Source organism: Callospermophilus lateralis, chromosome 1, assembly GCF_048772815.1.
Source record: "Callospermophilus lateralis isolate mCalLat2 chromosome 1, mCalLat2.hap1, whole genome shotgun sequence".
NCBI classification, from domain to species: domain Eukaryota; kingdom Metazoa; phylum Chordata; class Mammalia; order Rodentia; family Sciuridae; genus Callospermophilus; species Callospermophilus lateralis.
The window spans coordinates 224,279,669-224,299,069 of record NC_135305.1 but is presented as its reverse complement, the minus strand read 5'-3'; the positions used below and the strand labels follow the sequence as shown (position 1 = coordinate 224,299,069).

General features: G+C 62.4%; 3 protein-coding genes across 6 annotated transcripts in view; 2 read left to right on the top strand and 1 right to left on the bottom strand.

Moving 5' to 3' along the window:
• The window catches only part of Stk11 (serine/threonine kinase 11), a 22,148-nt gene extending 14,947 nt beyond the window's left edge, over window positions 1–7,201 (top strand). Inside the window, exons 6-10 of one of the 4 annotated variants that reach the window (XM_077109857.1) lie at window positions 159–286; window positions 988–1,045; window positions 2,426–2,622; window positions 5,267–5,476; window positions 6,327–7,201. In XM_077109857.1, the coding sequence (XP_076965972.1) occupies window positions 159–286; window positions 988–1,045; window positions 2,426–2,622; window positions 5,267–5,476; window positions 6,327–6,811 (1,078 nt within the window). In that variant the 3' untranslated portion in view covers window positions 6,812–7,201. The other 3 variants (XM_077109859.1, XM_077109858.1, XM_077109860.1) reach the window with 3 other exon arrangements.
• The window catches only part of Cbarp (CACN subunit beta associated regulatory protein), a 17,597-nt gene continuing 5,157 nt past the window's right edge, over window positions 6,962–19,401 (bottom strand). Inside the window, exons 2-10 of the mRNA XM_077109867.1 lie at window positions 13,236–13,336; window positions 13,018–13,157; window positions 12,825–12,889; window positions 12,297–12,441; window positions 12,005–12,176; window positions 11,691–11,831; window positions 11,011–11,245; window positions 9,517–9,697; window positions 6,962–8,635 (exon numbers count right to left, since the gene is read on the bottom strand). Coding sequence (XP_076965982.1) covers window positions 7,687–8,635; window positions 9,517–9,697; window positions 11,011–11,245; window positions 11,691–11,831; window positions 12,005–12,176; window positions 12,297–12,441; window positions 12,825–12,889; window positions 13,018–13,157; window positions 13,236–13,336 — 2,129 coding nt within the window. The 3' untranslated portion in view covers window positions 6,962–7,686. The remainder of the gene's footprint in view (window positions 8,636–9,516; window positions 9,698–11,010; window positions 11,246–11,690; window positions 11,832–12,004; window positions 12,177–12,296; window positions 12,442–12,824; window positions 12,890–13,017; window positions 13,158–13,235; window positions 13,337–19,401) is intronic.
• The window catches only part of Atp5f1d (ATP synthase F1 subunit delta), a 2,492-nt gene continuing 1,279 nt past the window's right edge, over window positions 18,189–19,401 (top strand). Inside the window, exons 1-2 of the mRNA XM_077109866.1 lie at window positions 18,189–18,442; window positions 19,200–19,353. Coding sequence (XP_076965981.1) covers window positions 18,302–18,442; window positions 19,200–19,353 — 295 coding nt within the window. The 5' untranslated portion in view covers window positions 18,189–18,301. The remainder of the gene's footprint in view (window positions 18,443–19,199; window positions 19,354–19,401) is intronic.

Genomic DNA, 19,401 nt, shown 5'->3' with positions numbered 1-19,401 from the left:
ACCTGGCCATGGTCAGGGCAAGTTCCTGCCTCCAGGAGCATGAAATGGTGGTGATGGGGCCTTTCTCAGAGCCTGTACAGCCCCCACAGGCAGCCTCACTGGGGGTCTGAGGGTGCCAGCCGGCAGCTGACCACCTCTTCCTTCCCTTGGACATAAAGCTACAACATCACAACGGGCCTGTACCCATTTGAAGGGGACAACATCTACAAGCTGTTCGAGAACATTGGGAAGGGGGACTACACGATCCCGGGTGACTGTGGCCCCCCGCTCTCTGACCTGCTCAAAGGTGGGCGTTGCCCCTGTTTGTGGCCCAGTGTGGGGCACTTGGGCCTGTGTCGGCCAGAGGGTGTCCTGTCGGTGACTGGGCTGGAGGCACAGACCCGAGGGGAGGCTGCCAGTGGATGATGGGTCTTGGGTTGGCCTGTGATCTCATCACCCTTTCTGCCTCCTGTGAGCAGTGTCCCAAATGATCTTGCTACAGGGTGGCTCTTAGCGCCCAGACCTGCCTCCTTTGCATGCAGGGCCTGGCTTGCTGCCTCCCCCCCAGGCTCTGCTCTTTGCTTTGAGCCTTTGCTTTGGGGTAAGGCACCCTGAAGGCACTGGCTACTGTACCCACATCACTTCTCTAGTGCCCAGCAGGGTCTGTGGGGCCTCTGCCTGCTGTTTCTCAGGCAGTGCAGCAGGTGGCGCTGGTTGCCCAACACATGCCAGGGCCCAGTAGAGCATGGGGGCATTCCTGTCCAGACTGCAGGGCCAGTTCATAGGTGCTGTGGCCAGTAGGATCTGTGCTGAGCCAGTCCCTCCCCCAGGTGGAGGCCCTTCCAGGGCACCAGGTCCTGCCCTCTTGGCTCAATTCACAGCGGCCCATCCTGGTGCTCAGTGTGCACAGCAGGGTGGGTGGCATATGGATGACTGAGGTGGAACAGGCAGCAGGGAGTGGCAGGGGCCTGCCCAGCATGGTGACCTGGTGTCTGCTGATCTTCGCAGGGATGCTGGAGTACGAGCCCACCAAGAGGTTCTCCATACGGCAGATCCGGCAGCACAGGTGAGCCTGGGCTGCCCTTCCTGCCCAGGTCTCTTCTGCTTGGCTTGCTGGGGCAACAGCAACCAGTTCGTGGGGAGATGAGCCAGCTGGATGTTTGGGTCGAGAGGACAGGGATGTGATGAAGACGACATCCTGGGGGGCCCAGCAGGGCAGGCCCATGACCACCTTGCTGGGTGTTATGGGGCTACTTGTGAGTGTAGGAAGCACCCACTGCTGGCCTGTGCAGGTCCCGTCCCAGTGCGAGCCTGATGGGGTGTGTGTGAAGTGTGCCTCCCCGTCTCTGCCCTTGGTTTCCTCCCAAGAGTGGCGACAGTTAGCCTGGGCCCCAGCAGCTCAGGGGCTCCAAGTGAGGAAGAGGGGACAGGGTGGGTGGGTCAGAGGTTCTGGCCAGAGCTGCCCCCCCCTGCCAGACTCCTCTAACCTCAGGGGTGAGGATGTCTGGCATCTAAGAGCTGGCACCAGCTTGGTCTGGGGTCCGGGAAGCTACAGGCAGCCAGCCAGGATTAGGGGCTTAAGGAGTGGCCCCCCGCCAGGGGAGTTTCTGGAATGGATACCTAGAGGCCTGGGCAGGCCCAGAGGGATGTGACAACAGTGGGCAGTTGTAAATCGGGGTGGCCACAGAAGCCTCTATGGAGACCCCAGACTTCACTGATACCCCAGCTGTCTAGAGCCCTGGGTCCCAAGAGGACAGGGCCTCAGGGGTTGAGGTCCCTCATCAGAGTCTGTGCTGGAGCTGGCAGGGGCCGGCCACAGAATTTTGACCCTGCTGACAGCCTCGAGGGCCTCGGCTGCTAGCCAGCAAGTGGACACACCAATCTGCAGAAACTTCTGTTAAGGGTCAAGAGCTGTGGGCCTGAAGGGCTCCTCCCTGGTGAGCAGAGGGCGTGGAGGAGGTTGGAGAGCGTTAGGCAGGGTGGGCCCAGTGTCAGTGGGGTGTGCCGGTTCCTGGGTATCCACTGCCAGCCCAGGCCTGCCATTTGCTGTGTTAGCATTTGGATTCTAGGTCTCTGGTGGCCGTAGTATTAGTATAAATACCTGAGGAAGGTCTGCCTGGGTTTCTGTGGGCTGTGCCACTCTGCCTCAGGGGGCAGGCCATAGTGCCCTGGGGATCTGTTTCACTCCTGTCTGGCCTTGGCTCCTAGGCCAGTGGACAGCCCAGTCTAACCCCCTGCTGTGGTGGGGGTGAGAGCCATGGAGGTAGCTAAGGGCCTGCTTCCCCTGCAGGGGACAGTGTTGTGGTCTTGGCAGATGCCTGATCCTGCAAAGACTGTGGCAGGCAGACGGTAGGGGAAGCAGCTGAGGGTCACAGCAGTCCCTGGCTCCTGCATGAGTGGTGGGACCAGTGGTCACTGAGGAGCCTGTCCTGATGGGCTCTTGTAGCTGGTTCCGGAAGAAGCATCCACTGGCAGAGGCCTTGGTGCCCATCCCGCCCAGCCCAGACACCAAGGACCGCTGGCGCAGCATGACAGTCGTGCCCTACCTGGAGGACCTACATGGCCGCACTGATGAGGATGAGGATGAGGACCTCTTTGACATTGAGGATGGCATCATCTACACCCAGGACTTCACCGTGCCTGGTGAGCTGGCAGACCCCATGCTGTGGGTGCAGAGCCAGCCCGGCCTGGATGTTCTTCAATTGGGCACCTGGCAGTATGCAGGGGGGCCAGCTGTGTTCTGGTGGCAGGTCCCTCCTCCCTGAAGGCTCCAGCCTGGTGCAGGCCACCTCCGTCCCCGGCTGCCAAGGCACAGCAGACAGGCCATGGGAGCTGCTGGGCACCCGGGGGCTGATCTTGCTGGAGGGTTCCCTGGGCATCTGCCTCCTGTCAGCCCTCCTGGCCCAAGCCCAGTGGGAACAGGTGGGGAGACCTGCAGGGTGGAGGGAGGGACTTCTCACTACAGTCCTCCCTCCCAGTCACTGTAGCCGCCTGCACTCTGACCCCATGTTGCCTTCTTCCCCAGGTGACGAGGAGACGTCTGAGGCAGGGCTTAGCGAGGAGAGAGGCGTGCAGAAGAGCCAGGGTGCAGACCCCTGTGGAGAGAAGGCCCAGGAGGCTGGCACTGCGGTGGCCCCCGAGGAGGAGCTTGAGGCCTTAGTGTAGCCTGCTCCACACCGCCGCCTTGGCCAATCCCCTAGTCCTCCTGAGTGTGTCCTGCCATAAAGCTTTGCCTGGCCGTGTGTCTGCAGGTGGATGCTTGCTGTGGCCTGGGCCCTCTCGTTCAAGGTCCCACTGGGGCTGTGGCCTCCAGGCTGTTTGAGAAAGAGTTGGTATACAAGGGGCCTGAGGCGAGCCAAGAAGGCAGGGCAGGGTGCAAAGACAGGTCCCTGGAGCATGGGATGCCCACTGGCCAGAGGAGGGTCCCAGAATGTTAGAGTCCCTGGGTGGGCCCTGATGTCCTCCCTCCCCTCAAGCCAGTCACAGTGCGCAGCAGCACCTGCGCCCTCCAGGCCCCTCACGTAACCCAGCTCCAGGCAGCTGGCCCTCAGGCCCAAGGCCAGGGAGGTACAGCCAGGAGCCCTGTGCCATAGCAGTCAGAACAGTGTCCTGGAGGCCTCTCGTGCCCTGAGGCACTTGGGTGCACACTGCCTCCTGCCAGCTACTGGGTGCTAGGCACTTTCTTGGGACCCGGGTTGTCCTGGGAGGAGAGGTGTGCACTGTGCCCCCCCCCCCCCCCGGCCCTAGGAAACCCTACTGGAGGGGGTCTGTGTCTGGTGTCTGATGGCCTTCTTCCCAGAACACTGGGGGCTTGTGTCAGACTGGTGGACTGAGTGAGAGTAAGGCTGAGCCCAGCCAGGTGCCCAGAGCCTCTGCTGGAGCCGGGTCCTATGCCACCTCTCAGACCACCCCTCAGTTTCCACAGCCCCTGGTGCCCAGCACCCAGGGAGAGGCCTCTGCATAGGGCTTCTCTGGCTGGGTCTGTGCTTGCTCCCAAGGTCCACCTGAGGACCCCTCAAGCCTTCAGTCCCAGTGCTTTGACTTTAAGGAAGGTGGACCTGGCAGAGGAGGGGCTGAGGACTCGGTCAGTGGACACCCTCTCCCTGCCTCTGTGCCTGGTTGACTGGGTGGCTCAGGATGTGCCCTTGTGGTTGGAGCCCTACCCCTGACCTTGGACCACCCTTTACAGAAGCAGGACAGCCACTCTGGGTCTGGCCACGGCCCTCTCTGAGCTGCTCCTGGGCCAGCCCTGTCACTTCACCTGCCCCAAGACCCTCCTACTTGGAGCCCCTTGACTGCCCCACTCAGCATGGGGGTCTAGTCGCCCACTCTGTAGGCTGCTCCCAGACCTCAAGTGCTGGGCTGTGCCTGTGGGGGTAGCTTTTAAGCTTGTGTGTGTGTTGGAGGGAGATGTCCCCTGGGTGCTCAGTACTCCAGCAGACAAGACGGCCTTGTGTCTGACCCCACTCACATTCCAGCTCATGGCCCAGACCTTAGGACGGGTGGGCTGCTGTTACCAAGGTGCCTTTTAGAGCTGATGGCTTCTGCACACAGTGGGTTCACAGTGAGTTCCCAAAGCTCTGGACGTTCCCCCCATGAGGTGCTCTTGGCGCCCAAGAGCTGTGGGTAGTACAGCTTTCTACCACGTGTGCATGGTGGGCATAGCCATGTCCTGTGTTGTCAGTGGCCCCAGTGGCTCCCAGTCAGTGCCCACTGGGCAGGGAGGGCTAGCAGTGATCCAGCCTGTGATACCCCCAGGATGTTGGGCAGTTGGCACCCAAGGGGCCTGGGGCAGGCAGAAACCCTGGTGGTGTGCCTGCTGAGCTTCATCCCCAGTGGGCTTGTGCCAAGTGTCCTCACTGGTGAGCATGCCAGGTGCCTGTGCCATGCCAAACAGGCTGGAGGGCCTGAGGGCAGCCCAGGCCCACCTGCAGGCAGACACCCACAGCACACACCTCCGCAGGCAGGTGAGCATGAGCAAGGGCCCTGTCCCACCAGCCCTCCCCCTCCATCGAGTGAGGTTCCTTCAGAGGAGACCCATCAGGTCCTGTCAGGGGTCCAGGCGGGTGCAGTATCTGGTGGGCATAGGCAGTCCCTGTGCTTTTGTTGCCTTTGGGAGGTATCTGGCCTGGCTACACAGAGGGCCCCCAGAACCTGAAGGTGGCTTTTGAGGGTGCACAGGTCCTTGGTCTGTCCTGGTGGTGGGCAGCAGGTGGCCTGGGCCTGGGGCTCTGGATGATGCTGCCCCTTGGCTTAGGCCACACTTGCGGTTTTCCTCCTAGGACAGGTCCTAGAAGAGGAGGCCAGTCAGAATGGACAGAGCCACAGCCTGCCCAAGGCTGTGTGCATGAACGGCACAGAGTCGGCGCAGCTGAGCTCCAAGACCAAGGTGGAGTGCCGGGCCAGTGCCACCAACCCTGCCCGCAAGGCCTGCTCCAGCAGCAAGATCCGCCGACTCTCAGCCTGCAAGCAGCAGTGAGGGCCCAGCCTGCAGGTGGTACGCGCCCAACCAGCTGGTGGGGGGGTGGCAACCACAGCCAGGGCCGTTCTGGCACTCAGCCTGTCGGTGCAGTCCCCAGCAGTTCTGGGCTCTTGAGTCCCAGGGCCTAGAAGTGGTTGTTAGGTGGGACAGGAGACCTGGGCAATGGCCCCTGAGCTGACATGTACTCAGTTTCCATCAGGGCAGGTTGGTGTCAGTGCCTGACTCCCAGTCCACTCAGCTCACAGCCCTGAGCTTTAACAACCCCCATCTCTGTTGGTCCTGCTGGTCACTGCAGCCTGTGCAGCTATGGGGCAGCCTCAGCAGCTCATGGCCTGTCTTTGCAGGGCCAGGGATGTAGTAGAGGCCATTTTCTGAAGGGTGCTGTCCTGCCACACCAGCACCTGTGGCCTTTACTGGGCCAAGTTCCCTTCCCTCTCAGGGCCCAACTGGAGCCACTGGCTCTGTGTGCTCAGGCCACTCCCAAGAGAGAGGCTCTTGAGGTGGCTGTGTGGGTGGCAGAGGGGACCAGCCCTGCCTGGCTGCTTGTGCTCTGAGGGACTGAGTCATCCTAGATGCTGCTGGACTCCCAGGGCACCTCCTCCAGCTCTGCCTGCCCCACCCCACCCAGGGTCCAGAGCCAGCCTGCAGGGTGGGAAGTTGCTTTTGGGGAAGGGCCAGGCCTGCTGTCAATTTACTCTGGGGAATGACTCTCAGGGTAGTCTCCCTGGGTCAGGGCCCAGGAACCTGGCAGCCCCTGTTCATGGGCTTGTTTCCCCATCTTTGCAGTGGGCCATTAGTGCAGGCTGCCCCTCAGGAAGCAAAGAGGTCCAGGTGCCCAGAGTGACCTGCCTCTGTCCTCCCGCAGCCTCTTTCCAGGAGCCCTGGCCAGGTGCCATGGCCCAGGCCCTCCTCAGTCTTCCTGTCGGCTCTTGGTCCACTGCCTGCCCAGGAAGGTGGCCACCATGCCTCTGTGCTGACTGCTCAGGACGTCAGGAGCACAAGGGCCAGGACTGGGGTTGGCAGGGACTTGGGCCTGGCCCTGCCCTCACCCCCCTGCACACAGCACCGCTGGACAGTAGGCACCACTTGACTTTGCCGTCCTGTGTGGAGCCTCCCCAGGGAGAGGGAGGGAGGGGCCTGGCCTCCCAGATGCACTTTATGTTTAGACTACTGGCTCTCCAGCCACCTCCATGGTCTCCACTCTGCTCCTGCCAGGGCCTCCCATGCCTGCGGACTGGAGATCAGACCTCTGGCAGCCGCCTTGCATGCAGAACCACCCGAGGGAGCCGCTGGCTGCCTTGTTTTTGTCATTTGGTTGGTTCCTTTTCTCTTTTTTTTTTTTTTAAATAAAACAGGTGGATTTGAGCTATGGCTGTGCAGGTGTTTGGGAGTTATCGGGAGGCAGGTGGGGCTGGCAGGTGGGAGCATGGTGGCCCACAGATGGTCATGGCTTCTTGCTGAGGCAGTGGGATCTAGACTTCTGGACTCAGTGGCCAGGGCCTGTGAAAGACCGTGACCTTCCTCCCCCAAGGCCACTGCCGTCTCGGGTCTTCAGAGAAAACCCAGAGCAAATCAGAATATGCAGTAAATATTTATGATCAACCAGAAAAACAAAAACACAACAGGAAACCCATCACTGGATGGTATGGACAGGGCGGAGAGCTTCGAGGAGCGGCAGGGGCTGCTCAGCTGCGGGCTGCCCCATCTTTTGGCAATAAATAAAGCTTGGGAAACTTGAAACCGTGTCACCTAGGCTGTCTCCTTCATATCTCAACACTGGCGGGCCACATGCGGAGGGTGGGGGCGTGGGGGGGCAGCCGGCCGTATTGCTCCCTCCCGTTATTGCTCGAGTGGGAGGGCGCTCGCCGTAGTGAGGTAACGACTTCAGCGGTCGGTGACTCCCGCGTGCACCCGGCCCGCGTCGGCCCTTGGCCCCCAACCGGAGCTCGCAGTCCTCACGCGGGCCTTGGGCCGCGGACCCTCCGCCCATGGGGGCCCAGGGTCGCTGGAGGTTGCTCACTAGTCCTAAGAGAACTTATGGTTCTCCCGCCACTCGAGCCTCGCCCCTCGGGATGTCCTATGACCCACCAAGCGCCCAGGGCAGCGAGACGCGGCAGGCTGGGCACGGCAGCGAAGGGCGCCCAGCACACGTGCTGGACTTCGCACCCCAGCTTGGTCCTGGGCGGCGCTGGAAAAGCTGCCGAGGTGGGATGGGGACACAGGGATTAGGCCGGACTGTGGTCAGGGGACGTGGGGGCCGCGGCGACGACCAGCGCTGGGGCCGCGGCGACAGGCTCGGCGAGGCGCGGCGGGAAGAGTCTCTCATCGAGGCTGGCCGCCAGCTTGTCCAACAGCGCCCCCGTGGGCTCGACGCATAGACCCGAGCCTGGGCAGCCCCCGCCAGGCTCCTCCTCGATGACAGGGATGCTTGGGTCGTCGCCAGTGCTGGCAAGCGCGCGGCCATCGAGTGGGCAGTCGACGCTGTCGCCCCGGCGTAAGGGCGCACGCGCGGGCCGTGGCGCTCCAGGGGGCGGGGCCGCGCCACCCGTGGCTGGAGCCGCGCGGGCGCCGCCGGGGTCACTGTGTTGCCGGCCGCGCTGCCACTGCTTGCGTGCGTGCGGGTGCACGCGGGCGCGGTGGCGCGTGGCAGCAGGTGCGTCATCGAAGTGCGGGTCGTGGCGCAGGAACTCGTGGAAGAGCGCGTCCGTCTTCTCATCGATGCTATAGTCGCGCCGCGGACGTCGTGGCCAGGCGCGTGGGCTGCGTGGCGGGGCGGGAGCGGCAGGTGGCTCGGGGGCATCGTCGCCTGCACCACGGCCCTCGATGCTGGCGTAGCCGCTGTCCATCTGCAGCAGCCGGCGCGCTTCGCCGTCTTTGGGTCGCGGCGCGGGAGGTGAGGGCGGCGGGAAGGCCGGGGGCGCACCCCCGGACCCGGAGCTGTCGCCGCTGCGCACTGAATCACGATCGTTGCCGCTGCTGCTGTGGTCTGAGGCAGCGGCCGCGTGCAGCTCCAGGGAGGCGCGCAAGCTCCACAGGTCGCGGTAGCTGGCCTGGGTCTGCTCGGGGTCTGGCTCCAGTTGCTGCTGCTGTGGCTGCTGCTGCAGTCCCGCGCCAACGCTGTGCTCTGGGGGCGACTCGGGGCTCGCTCCTCCCGCCGCCTCGGCTGCCTCTAGCCTGCAAGCCAGGCCACGGCTGTCAGAGCCCACCAGCTGAACCCCTCCCAGCCGGCCACCCGCCTCTGGGTCAGGGAGGGTGGGCACAGAGGTACTGGGGGACTGGGCTGCTTGCCAACCCAAAAGCTGATGTAGGTCCCCAGCACCTGCTGAGGCTGCAGAAACAGGCCACCCCAAGAGTTAACCTTCTTCCCGAGTCCCTCTTCCTGGGCTCTTGGTGGAAGTGGGGGCCATAGGAGAGGAACTAGACTAAGATGAGTCCAGCCTGTCCTCTGTTCCTTAGTGGGTCACCTCACTCACCCATCATATAGGACCAGAAGGGTGATGCACAAGAGTTAAGGATCACCTGCTCACACAGGAGTGACCCAAGCTTGGAAGGCTGCACTTCTGGGTCCCCTTCCCACATCCCACTGGTTTGGCTAGGGGGCTTCAGGACAGTTGCCTTTGGGTTGGGGTGGAGAAGGACGTTGCTGGAGAAAGGGGTCAAAATAGTTTCTGAGAAACAACTGTCCATCCTCAGGAGCATGGGCAGGTGGGAGAAGGCCTGGAACCGAGCAGCTCTCCAGGCCTAGGATTCCACTGGGAAATAGCAACACCAGGATGGACAGAAGTCCATGGTGGCCCTGCTTGGGCAGGTGTCCCATCTTGGGGACCCTGGGGCCATCATCCAGGGCCATGCTCACCCGCCTGCCCTTACCCAGTCTTTCCCTCCTTCCCTCCTCCTCCGGTCCTCGCTGGAGAGGTAGCCCCTGCAAGGCTGCCAGGGGGTTGTGAGTGGGAGTCCACAGGACCAGGAGGGAGCTCCCTGAGCCACCTAGGGGGGATGGAGCAGGGCAGGGGCCCACAGGTCCACCCCTAGCACCTCTATCTATTGAAAAATACCTGCCGAGAGAGGGGGGTGGGCTGGTGGGGCTGGCCAGAAAGGGACTGGGGGGTGGGAAGGCCACGGCGTCGCCAGCTCTAGCAATGTACTGGATGAAGTCTGCATGGGGGGTGTCCCCTTCCTGCTCCATGCTCTCGCTGGCTGCTCGCTGCCGTTGGAAGTGGTGCCGCTTGGGGGAACCTATAAAGGGAAAGAGTGGTCAGTCTGTCTCTGCCTCTGTCCCCCATGCCCATGTCAGACCCCAGCTGGCAGCTCCCAGGCTTCAGTCTGTGGACAGTGGGTCCCAGGATTTGTGCATGCTAAAGTACAGGTGAGGAAACCGAGGCAGAGGGCAGAAAGAAGATGCAACTAGGTGCACGGACACCCAGTGGCAGGCACAGCCCAGCTCAAAGTGCAAAAGTGGAGGCTGTGGGAGTCCAGGTAAGAGGCGGCATCCTGGCCTGGGGAGTTCTGGGGGACTGTTCCACCCCCACCCAGGGGCAGGCTCCCAGCAAACAGTCCTGGTTGGCTTTGCGACACCCCAACTGCGCCATCTCAAAATGCCTTCTTTCAGCTGAAACAGGGCAGCCTACAGGCCTTCGCCTTCCCCATACCCCCTGCCAGAAGCTGCCCGGGTGGACTGGATGAAAGAGAAGTCACCCACCAGGTCTGAACCACACCACCCAGCCACACCTTCCTTTTCTTGCTACAGGAGGCCTCTCAGGAGGATGGCTCCTACTACCTTCCCTTGACAGGGGAGAAGGCACCCCGGGCCTGACTGGCCAACCCTCTGAGCTGCCGTGCCCCACTAAGGTCTCCTGGGCAGGGATGATTAAACCCGTCAGGGCACCTCTTTCCCCACAACCCTGCACACATCCTCTATCTAGGGGTCAGCAAACTGCTGCCCACAAGCCTAACCTGCCCCCCACCTGCTGGTGTAAATGAAGTTTTACTGGCACCTCCTCTTCACGGACTCTCCCCCGGCTGCTCCCTAGCTACAGTCGCGCCTGAGTAGTTGAGACAAAACTGTCTGGCCCTAAGACACAAATGCTACAGTCCAGGACCTCAGAAAACACTGGCTGATCCTGGCCGAGTCCAACCGCGTTGCTCCCTACCAAAGGAGTCAGGGTCCCCCAAGGGAAAGGACTCTTCCCAGGGAGGAGCCCTGGAGAAGATCTCTCCACAGCACAGCCATTCCTCTGGCTGAGAGCTGGGCCTGCGCACAGGGCCTGGGGCATGCAGGGAGGGATGCTGGGCAGAGGTCTTGCCTCAGAACTTCTGTGCCAAGTGGCCTGTGTGTCACCAGACGGCAACTAGCCAGGGTGCAGGGAACCTTGGAACCATGACAGCCCCTCTACAGTAAGCCAGGCCCTGGGTCCTCCTGCCAGCCACTGGCCCACAGTGCTGATGGCTTAGCTAGGGACCATGGCCCTCCCGGGCCAGAGCTTCCTGCACTACGACCACCTGCCAACACACCTCCTGGGCCTTGCTGCCTCCCAGGAACTGAGGCTCACCTCTTGTGTCCAGACTGGATGCTCGCTGACTGGGCTCCAGTTTCCACTTCTTGACCTTGAAGTAGGGGCTGGCTCCATCCAGGCTGGCATGGCGGCGCAGTCGGGTGAAGAACTGCAGCATGGAGCCTGCCCCAGAGCCTGCTCCTGCCTCCCCAGGCTCTGCTGCAGCCCCAGGCCCAGCCCCTGGCCCTGGCCCTGGACCGCCAGCCTTGGCACTCCTGGGACCTATGTCCAGCTGGGAGGGAAAAGGGACAGTTCTTAGGGATAGTCCCCTCCTCTTGGTCCTGCATTTTAGCCCCCGCCAAGACAGAACGTCCCAACACTCCAGACCCACCAAATGGAGAGGTGAAGCCTGCCTGAAAAGGTAGGACAGAGCCCTTGTGGCCTGTGGCCTCCTCCCTCTGAGACCCTGCCTCCCTCAGGCCAGCTCTGCCCCTGCCCAGGCAAAGACCTCTAACGCAGGCGTTTCTGAGGGTGCGTGGCTAGCTCTCTTCCCAGGGCTAGAGGTGGCTGGCCATACCCTCTCCAGCACCTGGGCATTCCTCCTGGGTGAGGGGACCATTCAAGGTAAGGAAGGCCATGGCAGGTGAGAGGCCACAGGCTGGTCAGTCCCAGTGGACAGCAGGGAAGGGCAGGAGCCCATTCTCTGGGCACTCTGGGAAACACAGGAGAGCCCCTACCGAAGTGCCTTCCCCAGAGTCGCTGGACGCTGAGGGGCTGATCTCCGCAAAGTCGGCAGTGCCTGCGGCCGAGTTGTAGGGGTCACCTGGCAGGGCGGAGCTGGGGCCCACAGAGCGGCCAGTGAGGGCCTTCCCCGGGGGCTGTGGGACAGAGCCAGGTGGGGAGGAAGCAACAACAGGTCAAAGAGCACAGGTGGCCAGCGAGGGGCATGAGGGCTCAGCCTCACCATCACCAGCCACCCCAGCAGTCCATTCATCACCCTCAGAGGCCCCCTGCCACTGAGCCCTGGGGTGGGCTGCCACCCCTCCCTCACCTGGAATATGGCCAGGCTATCTTTGGGGGTGGTGGCAGGGTGGGGGGTAGTGGCCACGCTGGCCTCGCCAGAATCACACTCATGTATGGTGACGATCTTGAGGGGTGGCAGGTGCAGATGGGTGAGCCGGGCGTTCTTGAGGTGGTGGAAGTCCCCTTCTGTCAGGGTGTACCTGCGAGGAGCACCCACCAGGCCCCTTGGTGCATGCTGCTGGGCCCCACAGACAGGAGGCCCTCGCCCTCAGCTGACTAGCAGGCCCTCCCTGGACAGCAGCCCCCGGCCAGGCCCTCACCTGCGGCCCTTGTCCTGTGCCTTCCGGCTCTGTTCAAACAGGGCAGCCTCATTGAAGGAGACCCGGCGGCCCGTGGAGCTGGTGGACAGGAAGCGCTCTGTCTCCACATCCTGGCCCTCGGGGTCCTCCCCCCTGAAGTCGGGGTCTGCGAGGAGAGCCAAAGAGGGTGGGCCCCGGGTGGGCCAGGCTTCATCCTGGGTGGGCCTCCGGGCAGGGTGGGACAGGAAGGGGCGCAGGGTGGAGTGACCGAAGGACAGGGTGGGCTGGGGAGGCGGGCCGGGCGGGCACTCGCTCATCCGCTCACACACTCACTCGCTCAGCACGCGTGTGCGCACCTACGCCTGGGCGTTAAGGAAACAGAGATGAGTCGGAATCGAGCTGCGCCCAGTCTGGTGGGGGAGACAGACAGACACAGACGGTCAGGCGGCCCGAGGGGGCAGGCAGTGGCCGAGGGGCGGGCAGGCAGGTGGGTAGGCAGACAGACAAATGGCCAGAGGTGGGGGGAGAAGAGGTGGGTGGACCCCTCACCTTGGGCAGGGTGGGTGCTGTTGTCCAGGTAGGTAGTAGTGGTCTTCTCTGCTTCCTCCATGGCCCTGGGGAGGTAGAGCCGGGATATAGGATGACAGTGACCGGGCCCCAGGGCCCCAAGCTTGTGCACCCGTCCTTGGAGGCCCACCTGCAAGTAAGTCAGCTCCCAGTACCTGGGAATGGGGACAGATACCTGTTGAAGCGTTGGTGGACCTCCCAGCAGCGCTTGCACAAGAGCAGGACACCGGACAAGACCACCAGAGTGCCCCCGACAAACAGCGACATGACCACCACCAGCAGCACATAGTTGTCCAGTATGGGGTCTGGCGCAGCCTGCAGATGTAGAGGCGCGTGTCAGGGTCCCGCCACTGGGCTGACATCCCATCTACCCCACGTCCCCAGGTCACCCACCGTGGGATGACTGGTGGCATTGTCCCACGATGTCGTCAGGGCAGCCGTGGCGGTGGTGGCCGCGGCTGTGGCCATGGTGGCCGTAGGCTGCATTGTGAAGGCTGGGACAGGAGGGCAGGGCCTGCTCAGCTCCAGCTCGACAGCCCCTTCCCACCAGAGCTGCTGGAAACAGGCCCCCTCTTCCCTCCCAGGAGCAGAAGCCCACACAGGCCAATGACTCATGGGCAGGCAGCAGAGCCCTGCAGCAGCCCCCACCTGCTCTGACCAGTGCTGGGTGGGCCCAGTGCAGGACATCTCTAGGGACCTCCATTTTGCCATGTTTACCTCTTGGGAGGTGGGATTGTGCATGCGTGTATTACAACTGCCTCCCCAGGGAATGTGGTCAGCCCAGCAAGGTAGGGCAGATGGGGGCCTGCCAGGCAAAGGAAAGTGTCCCTCAAGACACAGAGAAAGTGAGGCCATGTAGCACACACAGGGGAGACCCCGGTGAGACCCAGGGCCCTCCTCTGGGGAGAGGGAAAGGTGGCTTAGGGATGCGCAGTGCAGATGAGGCGGAAAACTTGAAGCGGACCCCCCACCTCTGGGGGCACGGAATGGCTGCACCAGTGACCCCCAAGTCACGACACAAGAGGTAAAGGTCCCCCCTGCCCACGCTGGTGAGAAAGGAGAGGACAAAGGAGGCACATCTGTTCCTGCCCTGAGAATCTTGTTCCCATGGTGACAGTGCGCGCAGGCCGAGATGGGGGGCGGGTTGCCAGGCAGAGGGAGGGCGGGAAGGGGGCGCGGGGGAGGAGGCCTCCTGCAGGGGCGCCCCAGTCGCGGCGGCAAGATGGCTGCGCCACCAGCCAGCGCCCGCAGAAACCAGCCCAGTGGACCCGCCTCCATGGCTGCTGGCGCTTGGGGGAAACTGAGGCTGCGGATGGTCAGCACTCGGGAAGGGGCTGCCTGGAAATTGCACCTGACCCACCCCGGGGCTGGAAGGACCCGTGAAGCTCAGGGACCGAGGGTAGTCTCGCTTTTCATACTGGCCCCAAGTCGGCACGCCACGCGCCAGCCCCTTTCCCCAAGGAAGAAGGGCTCGCAGGCTCCGGAGTGGCTTGCCACTTTCGGGCTCTAATCCCCGGGACCGCGGAGAAACAGGCGCAGAGAAAGGAAGGTGCTGGGCAAGACCAGGTGTCCTCAGCGGTCCCCGTCATAGGCCAGAACGGGGATCGCCTATTTGGGGGGAGGGGGCGCTTATGTAGGTCGGGAAAGGAGTTCAGGCTGGGGAAGGTGGGGCAGAAGGAAGGGATGGCTATGGGAGGAGACACGGAAGATGGCTGCAGGCCGCAGGCAGGAGATGGGCTGGGGGGATGAGAGCTCAAGGCGGAGGTCCCCACGGGCGGTCCCTGGCCCTAACCCCGAGCCGGCCGGGGTTAGACAGCAGAGAACCTGACAGCAGGCTACGCGGGGAGGCCGAGGTGCCGTCGCCCTCACCCGACCTCACCCGGGAAACTGAGGCCAGGGAAAGGGCGTGGGCGGGGTCCCTCTCCAGGTCGCCAGACGATGGGAAGGTGCGGAGCCGCACTGGCCGCCTCCAGGCCCAACCAGTTCCTCCGCGTCCTCCCACCCGTCAGGCGCAATCATGCGGGAAAAGGCGGGTGGTCTGGAGCCCGGGCGCGCCCCGATGCCGGCCGCCATCCCGGCCTCGCGCGCGGTCCGCCCGCCCCCGCCCGCCCCGGCCCGGCGCGCCTACCTCAGCGCCGGGGCGTGCGGCCCATGGGCGGCGGGCTGCGCTGCGGGCGGCGGCTGAGCGGCGTTCCCGGCTGGCTCCGGCACCTGGTGGCCGCGGAGCCGGCGGAGAATTTATGAATGGAGAGCGCGGCGCGCGGGGGAGGCCGGCGGGAGAGGAGGGGCCGTGCACGTGACCGCGTTGGCGGCGCTCCCGCTCCGGCCCACTTGGTACGCCCGGTGCAGCCGGGTCCCCAGCCGACCGCCCCCGCCGCTCTGGCCGCGGCGTCTGGCTAGTTCTGCGCCGGCCACCGCCTCCCTTTCCCTTCCGGCGGGGGCGGGGGGCGGAGCCTGCGCACCCGTTCCCCGCCCCCACCCCCCAGTGCAGCTGCCTCTTCCCGCAGAGGCCGACAACCAGCCCCAGCACCGCTGCATAACTCATCTACCCTGGGTCCTGGGGTTTTCGGGGACACAGCGCCAGCGCGGAGGCCTGGGGTGCACGACTCCCCATACCCCAGGTCCCAAGAAACAAAGCCAGAGGATATGAGATGCAAAGCCTTCCCTTGGGCACAGGACTCCCCCCTAGTCTAACCTGGGATAACCCAAGTTGGTGGGCCAGGGAGTCCTGGGGTGCACAGACAGACCATCTTGCTCTTCCCTTGGGAGTATGGAAGGCACACAGCCATGGCCTCTCGTGACACACAATTTCCTCAGTCTGAGGGTCCCCAGGATGTACCAGCCAGGTGATCTGGTGCACTTCCCTCACCAGTTTCCCCTGTACAGGTTCCTGTGGGCATTGTCAAGAGCTTGCCATACCTCCTTTGCAGATTTCCCCTCTTCTCACTTCATGATAACAGCTGCTCAAAGTTGAACTGAGTTCCCCCTACTGTACCAAGGCCTTGTGGGTGACACATAAGCAGAAACCCCACTTTTTTTTGTGCTGGGGATCAAAATAAGGGCCTCTACCATGTTAATTGCATGCACCGGGAGCCCCAACAGCCAACCCTCAAAGCTGCCTCTTTGTTCTTTCTTTCAGACATATATGCCTGATCTTTTTAATTGTTCAGTCCACCAAATCTGCCACTAACTTGGTCAAGTGGACTCTCCTCCCAGCTTACTAGGGCCTGCCCTCCACACCTGACATCTTTCATCCAAAAAAAGCTTATTCTGGAATGTGGCAAGCCTTGTTCAACTTCAGAGCTTTCCTATTTGCCAATGCCCCCCCCCACACACATGGGTCCTTGAAAGATTCATTCTCCTACACACATACACACTCTATGTGTTCAGCTTTTTCAAATGTCAACATTTCAGGACCCATCCCTTGGCTACCTCTGCTGACAGCAGCTGCCACACACAGTCTGGATCCCTGGTTCCATCTCCTATTTGCTCTTGTGAATTGTCTCCCCGCTAATCCTAGGAGCTCCAGGCACAGAATGTATTTCCTGTGTCCCAGTCTCAGCACAGGGCAGGTACACAGGAGGTAATGGGCATGCTCTTACTGAGTTGCAGCCATGTGAAAAATGCCCAGGCAAGCTTGAACCCCATGAGCAAAGGCCTGGAAATAGGTTAAGTGTGTTTGCAGAAGACCGAGAAAGGAGACCACAGGTGGTGGTGTGGGTCCCGGTAGGGGAAGGTCATGGTCAGGTTTCAGATGTTTTTTGGGGGGTGGGGCGTACCAGGGATTGAACCCAGGGGCACTTGGCTACTGAGCCACATCCCCACCGCAATTTTTTATTTTATTTAGAGACAGGGTCTCACTGGATTGTTTAGCGCCTTGCTCTCTGCCTTTGGACTCGCTATTCTCCTGCTTCAGCCTCCAGAGCCGCTGGGATTACAGCGTGTGCCACAGCTCCCGGCAGGTTTCAGATTTTTAAACAGATGACTCTTCTGGCACCCGTGGTGAGGCAGAGAGGAGGCCTGGGCAATTAGGGCCAGAGATAGTGGTCCACTGGGTGGACAGGAAAAGACAGGGTGGAATTCTCATGTCTTCCCAGGTTTGGGCCCCAAATAATGGTGCTGCCCTCACCCATAGGATACCAGGAGTGGGGACCGGAGAGAAGTCATCAGCTGGTTGGATTTGAGGAGCCCATTACGTTGTTTCCCCTTATTATGAAGTAGTTGGTGGCTTATGAAGACCCGGGGCTAAGAAACTTTGGAAGTGCAGACAAAACGCACTTGGGAAGGGGAGGTGAAGGCTTCCCTCTGCACCCTCCTCTCAGGGTCAGAATGTCTAGGTCATGGGGATTGGTGCCCTAAGTGTTCCTCATGGTGCTGGCCTGGGGCTTCTGAAGTATTCCAACTGCCCAGATTCTTAAGTCCAGGGGCGCGGGTCTCCAAAGGGTCTGAACTCTGGCATGAGCGAGGGCGTACGCTCGCTCTAGGGTGTGGGGAGCCACGGAAAGCGTTAGTTGCTGGGTCTCACTGAACTAGGGTACCAGCCCGAGATCCCTGACCAGGCGCGACCACGACCTTCTCGAGCTTCCAGTGCCCCTGGGGTCCAGCCTTCCGCCTCTTTGAAAAAACCCTCCTCAGCGTGAGTCCTACCCCGCATCTTCTGGGAGGGTGGGGGCCAAAGACCTGCGTGAGCGCGGGGGCGGGGCGGTGACGTCATGGCCCCAAGCGAGGCTGCGCGGCACCTGGTTGACGTCAGCGGGGCATCCAAGTCGCCCGCGCACGCGCTCCTGCGTCAGTGGCGGGAGGGGGCGGTGGCCAGACGGGGGCGGGGGGAGAGGTGAGCGCATCGCCGGCCACAGGGCGCCCTCTGCGGACGTCTGTGTGCCCGCCTGTCCGCTGCTGCAACCCTATTGGGCTGCCATTCCCTGGCACCTGCACTGCGTGTATAGATAAGGCCTTCGTGACTGTCCCATTCAGTCTTTTACTCGGCTTGCGATATGGATTTATTTTTAGTGCATTATAGTTACACATATGCAATTCGTGTTTATTTCAGTTCGTGTCATTTTCTGACATAGTATTGATTTGCCTATTTTCGACGTCAACGCCTGTTGAACGCTCCTCCCCCACCGCTTAGGGGAACTGATTCTCAGATGTCCCTGCAGTGAGCCTCCCCTTTGCTAAGGGGAGGTGCTGAATTGTCCCTTCCCCCGCGCAGTTACCCGTGAGAATCGTTTTATCACCCTCATCGCCTCTCACCTCAAGAAAACTACAGCCCCCAGCAAGCATCGCGGCCTGGGCGGTGACGTCTCAGCACCGACGTCGCGCGCAGCCTGTTGGGCGTCGTAGTGCCCGCGTGCGCACTCGCCGGAACTGCTGCTCCCAGAAAGCCCTGCGCGTCGTCCTCTCGCCCTCCAGGCCGTCCCAGCCGCCCGAGTCCGCTGTCTGCTGCCGCCGCCGCCGCCATGCTTCCCTCCGCCCTGCTCCGCCGCGCGGGCTTGGGCCGCCTCGTGCGCCAGGCGCGCGCCTTTGCTGAGGCTGCCGCCGCCCCGGCCCCCGCCGCCGGCCCGGGTCAGATGTCCTTCACCTTCGCCTCCCCGACGCAGGTCCGGATCCCGCGCCCTCGCCGTTCGACCCGGCACCTGCGCTTCCAGCCCCAGGGGTCCGGCCTCCTTCCCGGCCCTCACGCCCACCCAACTCCTGAGCGGCCCCGAGACCGAGGTTCCCCCAGCTCGCGGGGTCGCAGGACCACTGTCCTCCTCGGGCGCCCTAACTTCCTTTAAAGCCCGCCCCGCCCCCTCCCCTACTGTTCGCACCCCATTTTCGTATCCCCAGGCCGCTGACCGGTGGCCGACCTGTTTCCCTGGATCCGGACTCAGGTCCCCACACCTCCATGCGGTCCCGAGGCTGAGCCCTCCCACCCTGGGGAGGAGTCTACTGGACCTGGCGGGGTTGCTGGACCTGGCGCTCTCGCTGTGGTTCTTAATCTGAACCCCGGCCCCTTCCTGAGCCCAATGCCCCACCTTCATCGGGCAGGTACTGGACCCCGCCCCCACCTTGGCTCCCTCCTGCACCCAGCTCCCAGACTTTCTCTTCTCCCGAAAGTAAGTTGTCTCCGGCTCCTCCCTGTCCAGCCTCCATGGATGCTTCTCTCTGGGAAAGGAACCGGGTGCTTCCCAGTCGCAGGCAGTCCTACTTCCAGATGAACAAACTGTCCCAAGATCACGGGTAGTTTGGACAGTCTTTGTGACCTCTTCAGGGCTCGATCTTTCCCTGATGCTTTTCAGAGCAGTGAAGATCAGGTATTTGGCCGCTCCTGAGGCTGTTCAGTTGACACATGCTTGCTCCTTTTGTTCTCTCCAGGTGTTCTTCAATGGTGCCAATGTCCGGCAGGTGGACGTGCCCACGCTGACTGGAGCCTTTGGCATTCTGGCAGCCCATGTGCCCACTCTGCAGGTCCTACGGCCAGGGCTGGTCGTGGTTCACGCAGAAGATGGCAGCACTACTAAATACTTTGGTTAGTCTGTGGGGGGCGCTGGGTAGAGACCTTGGGTCTCCATTGGGC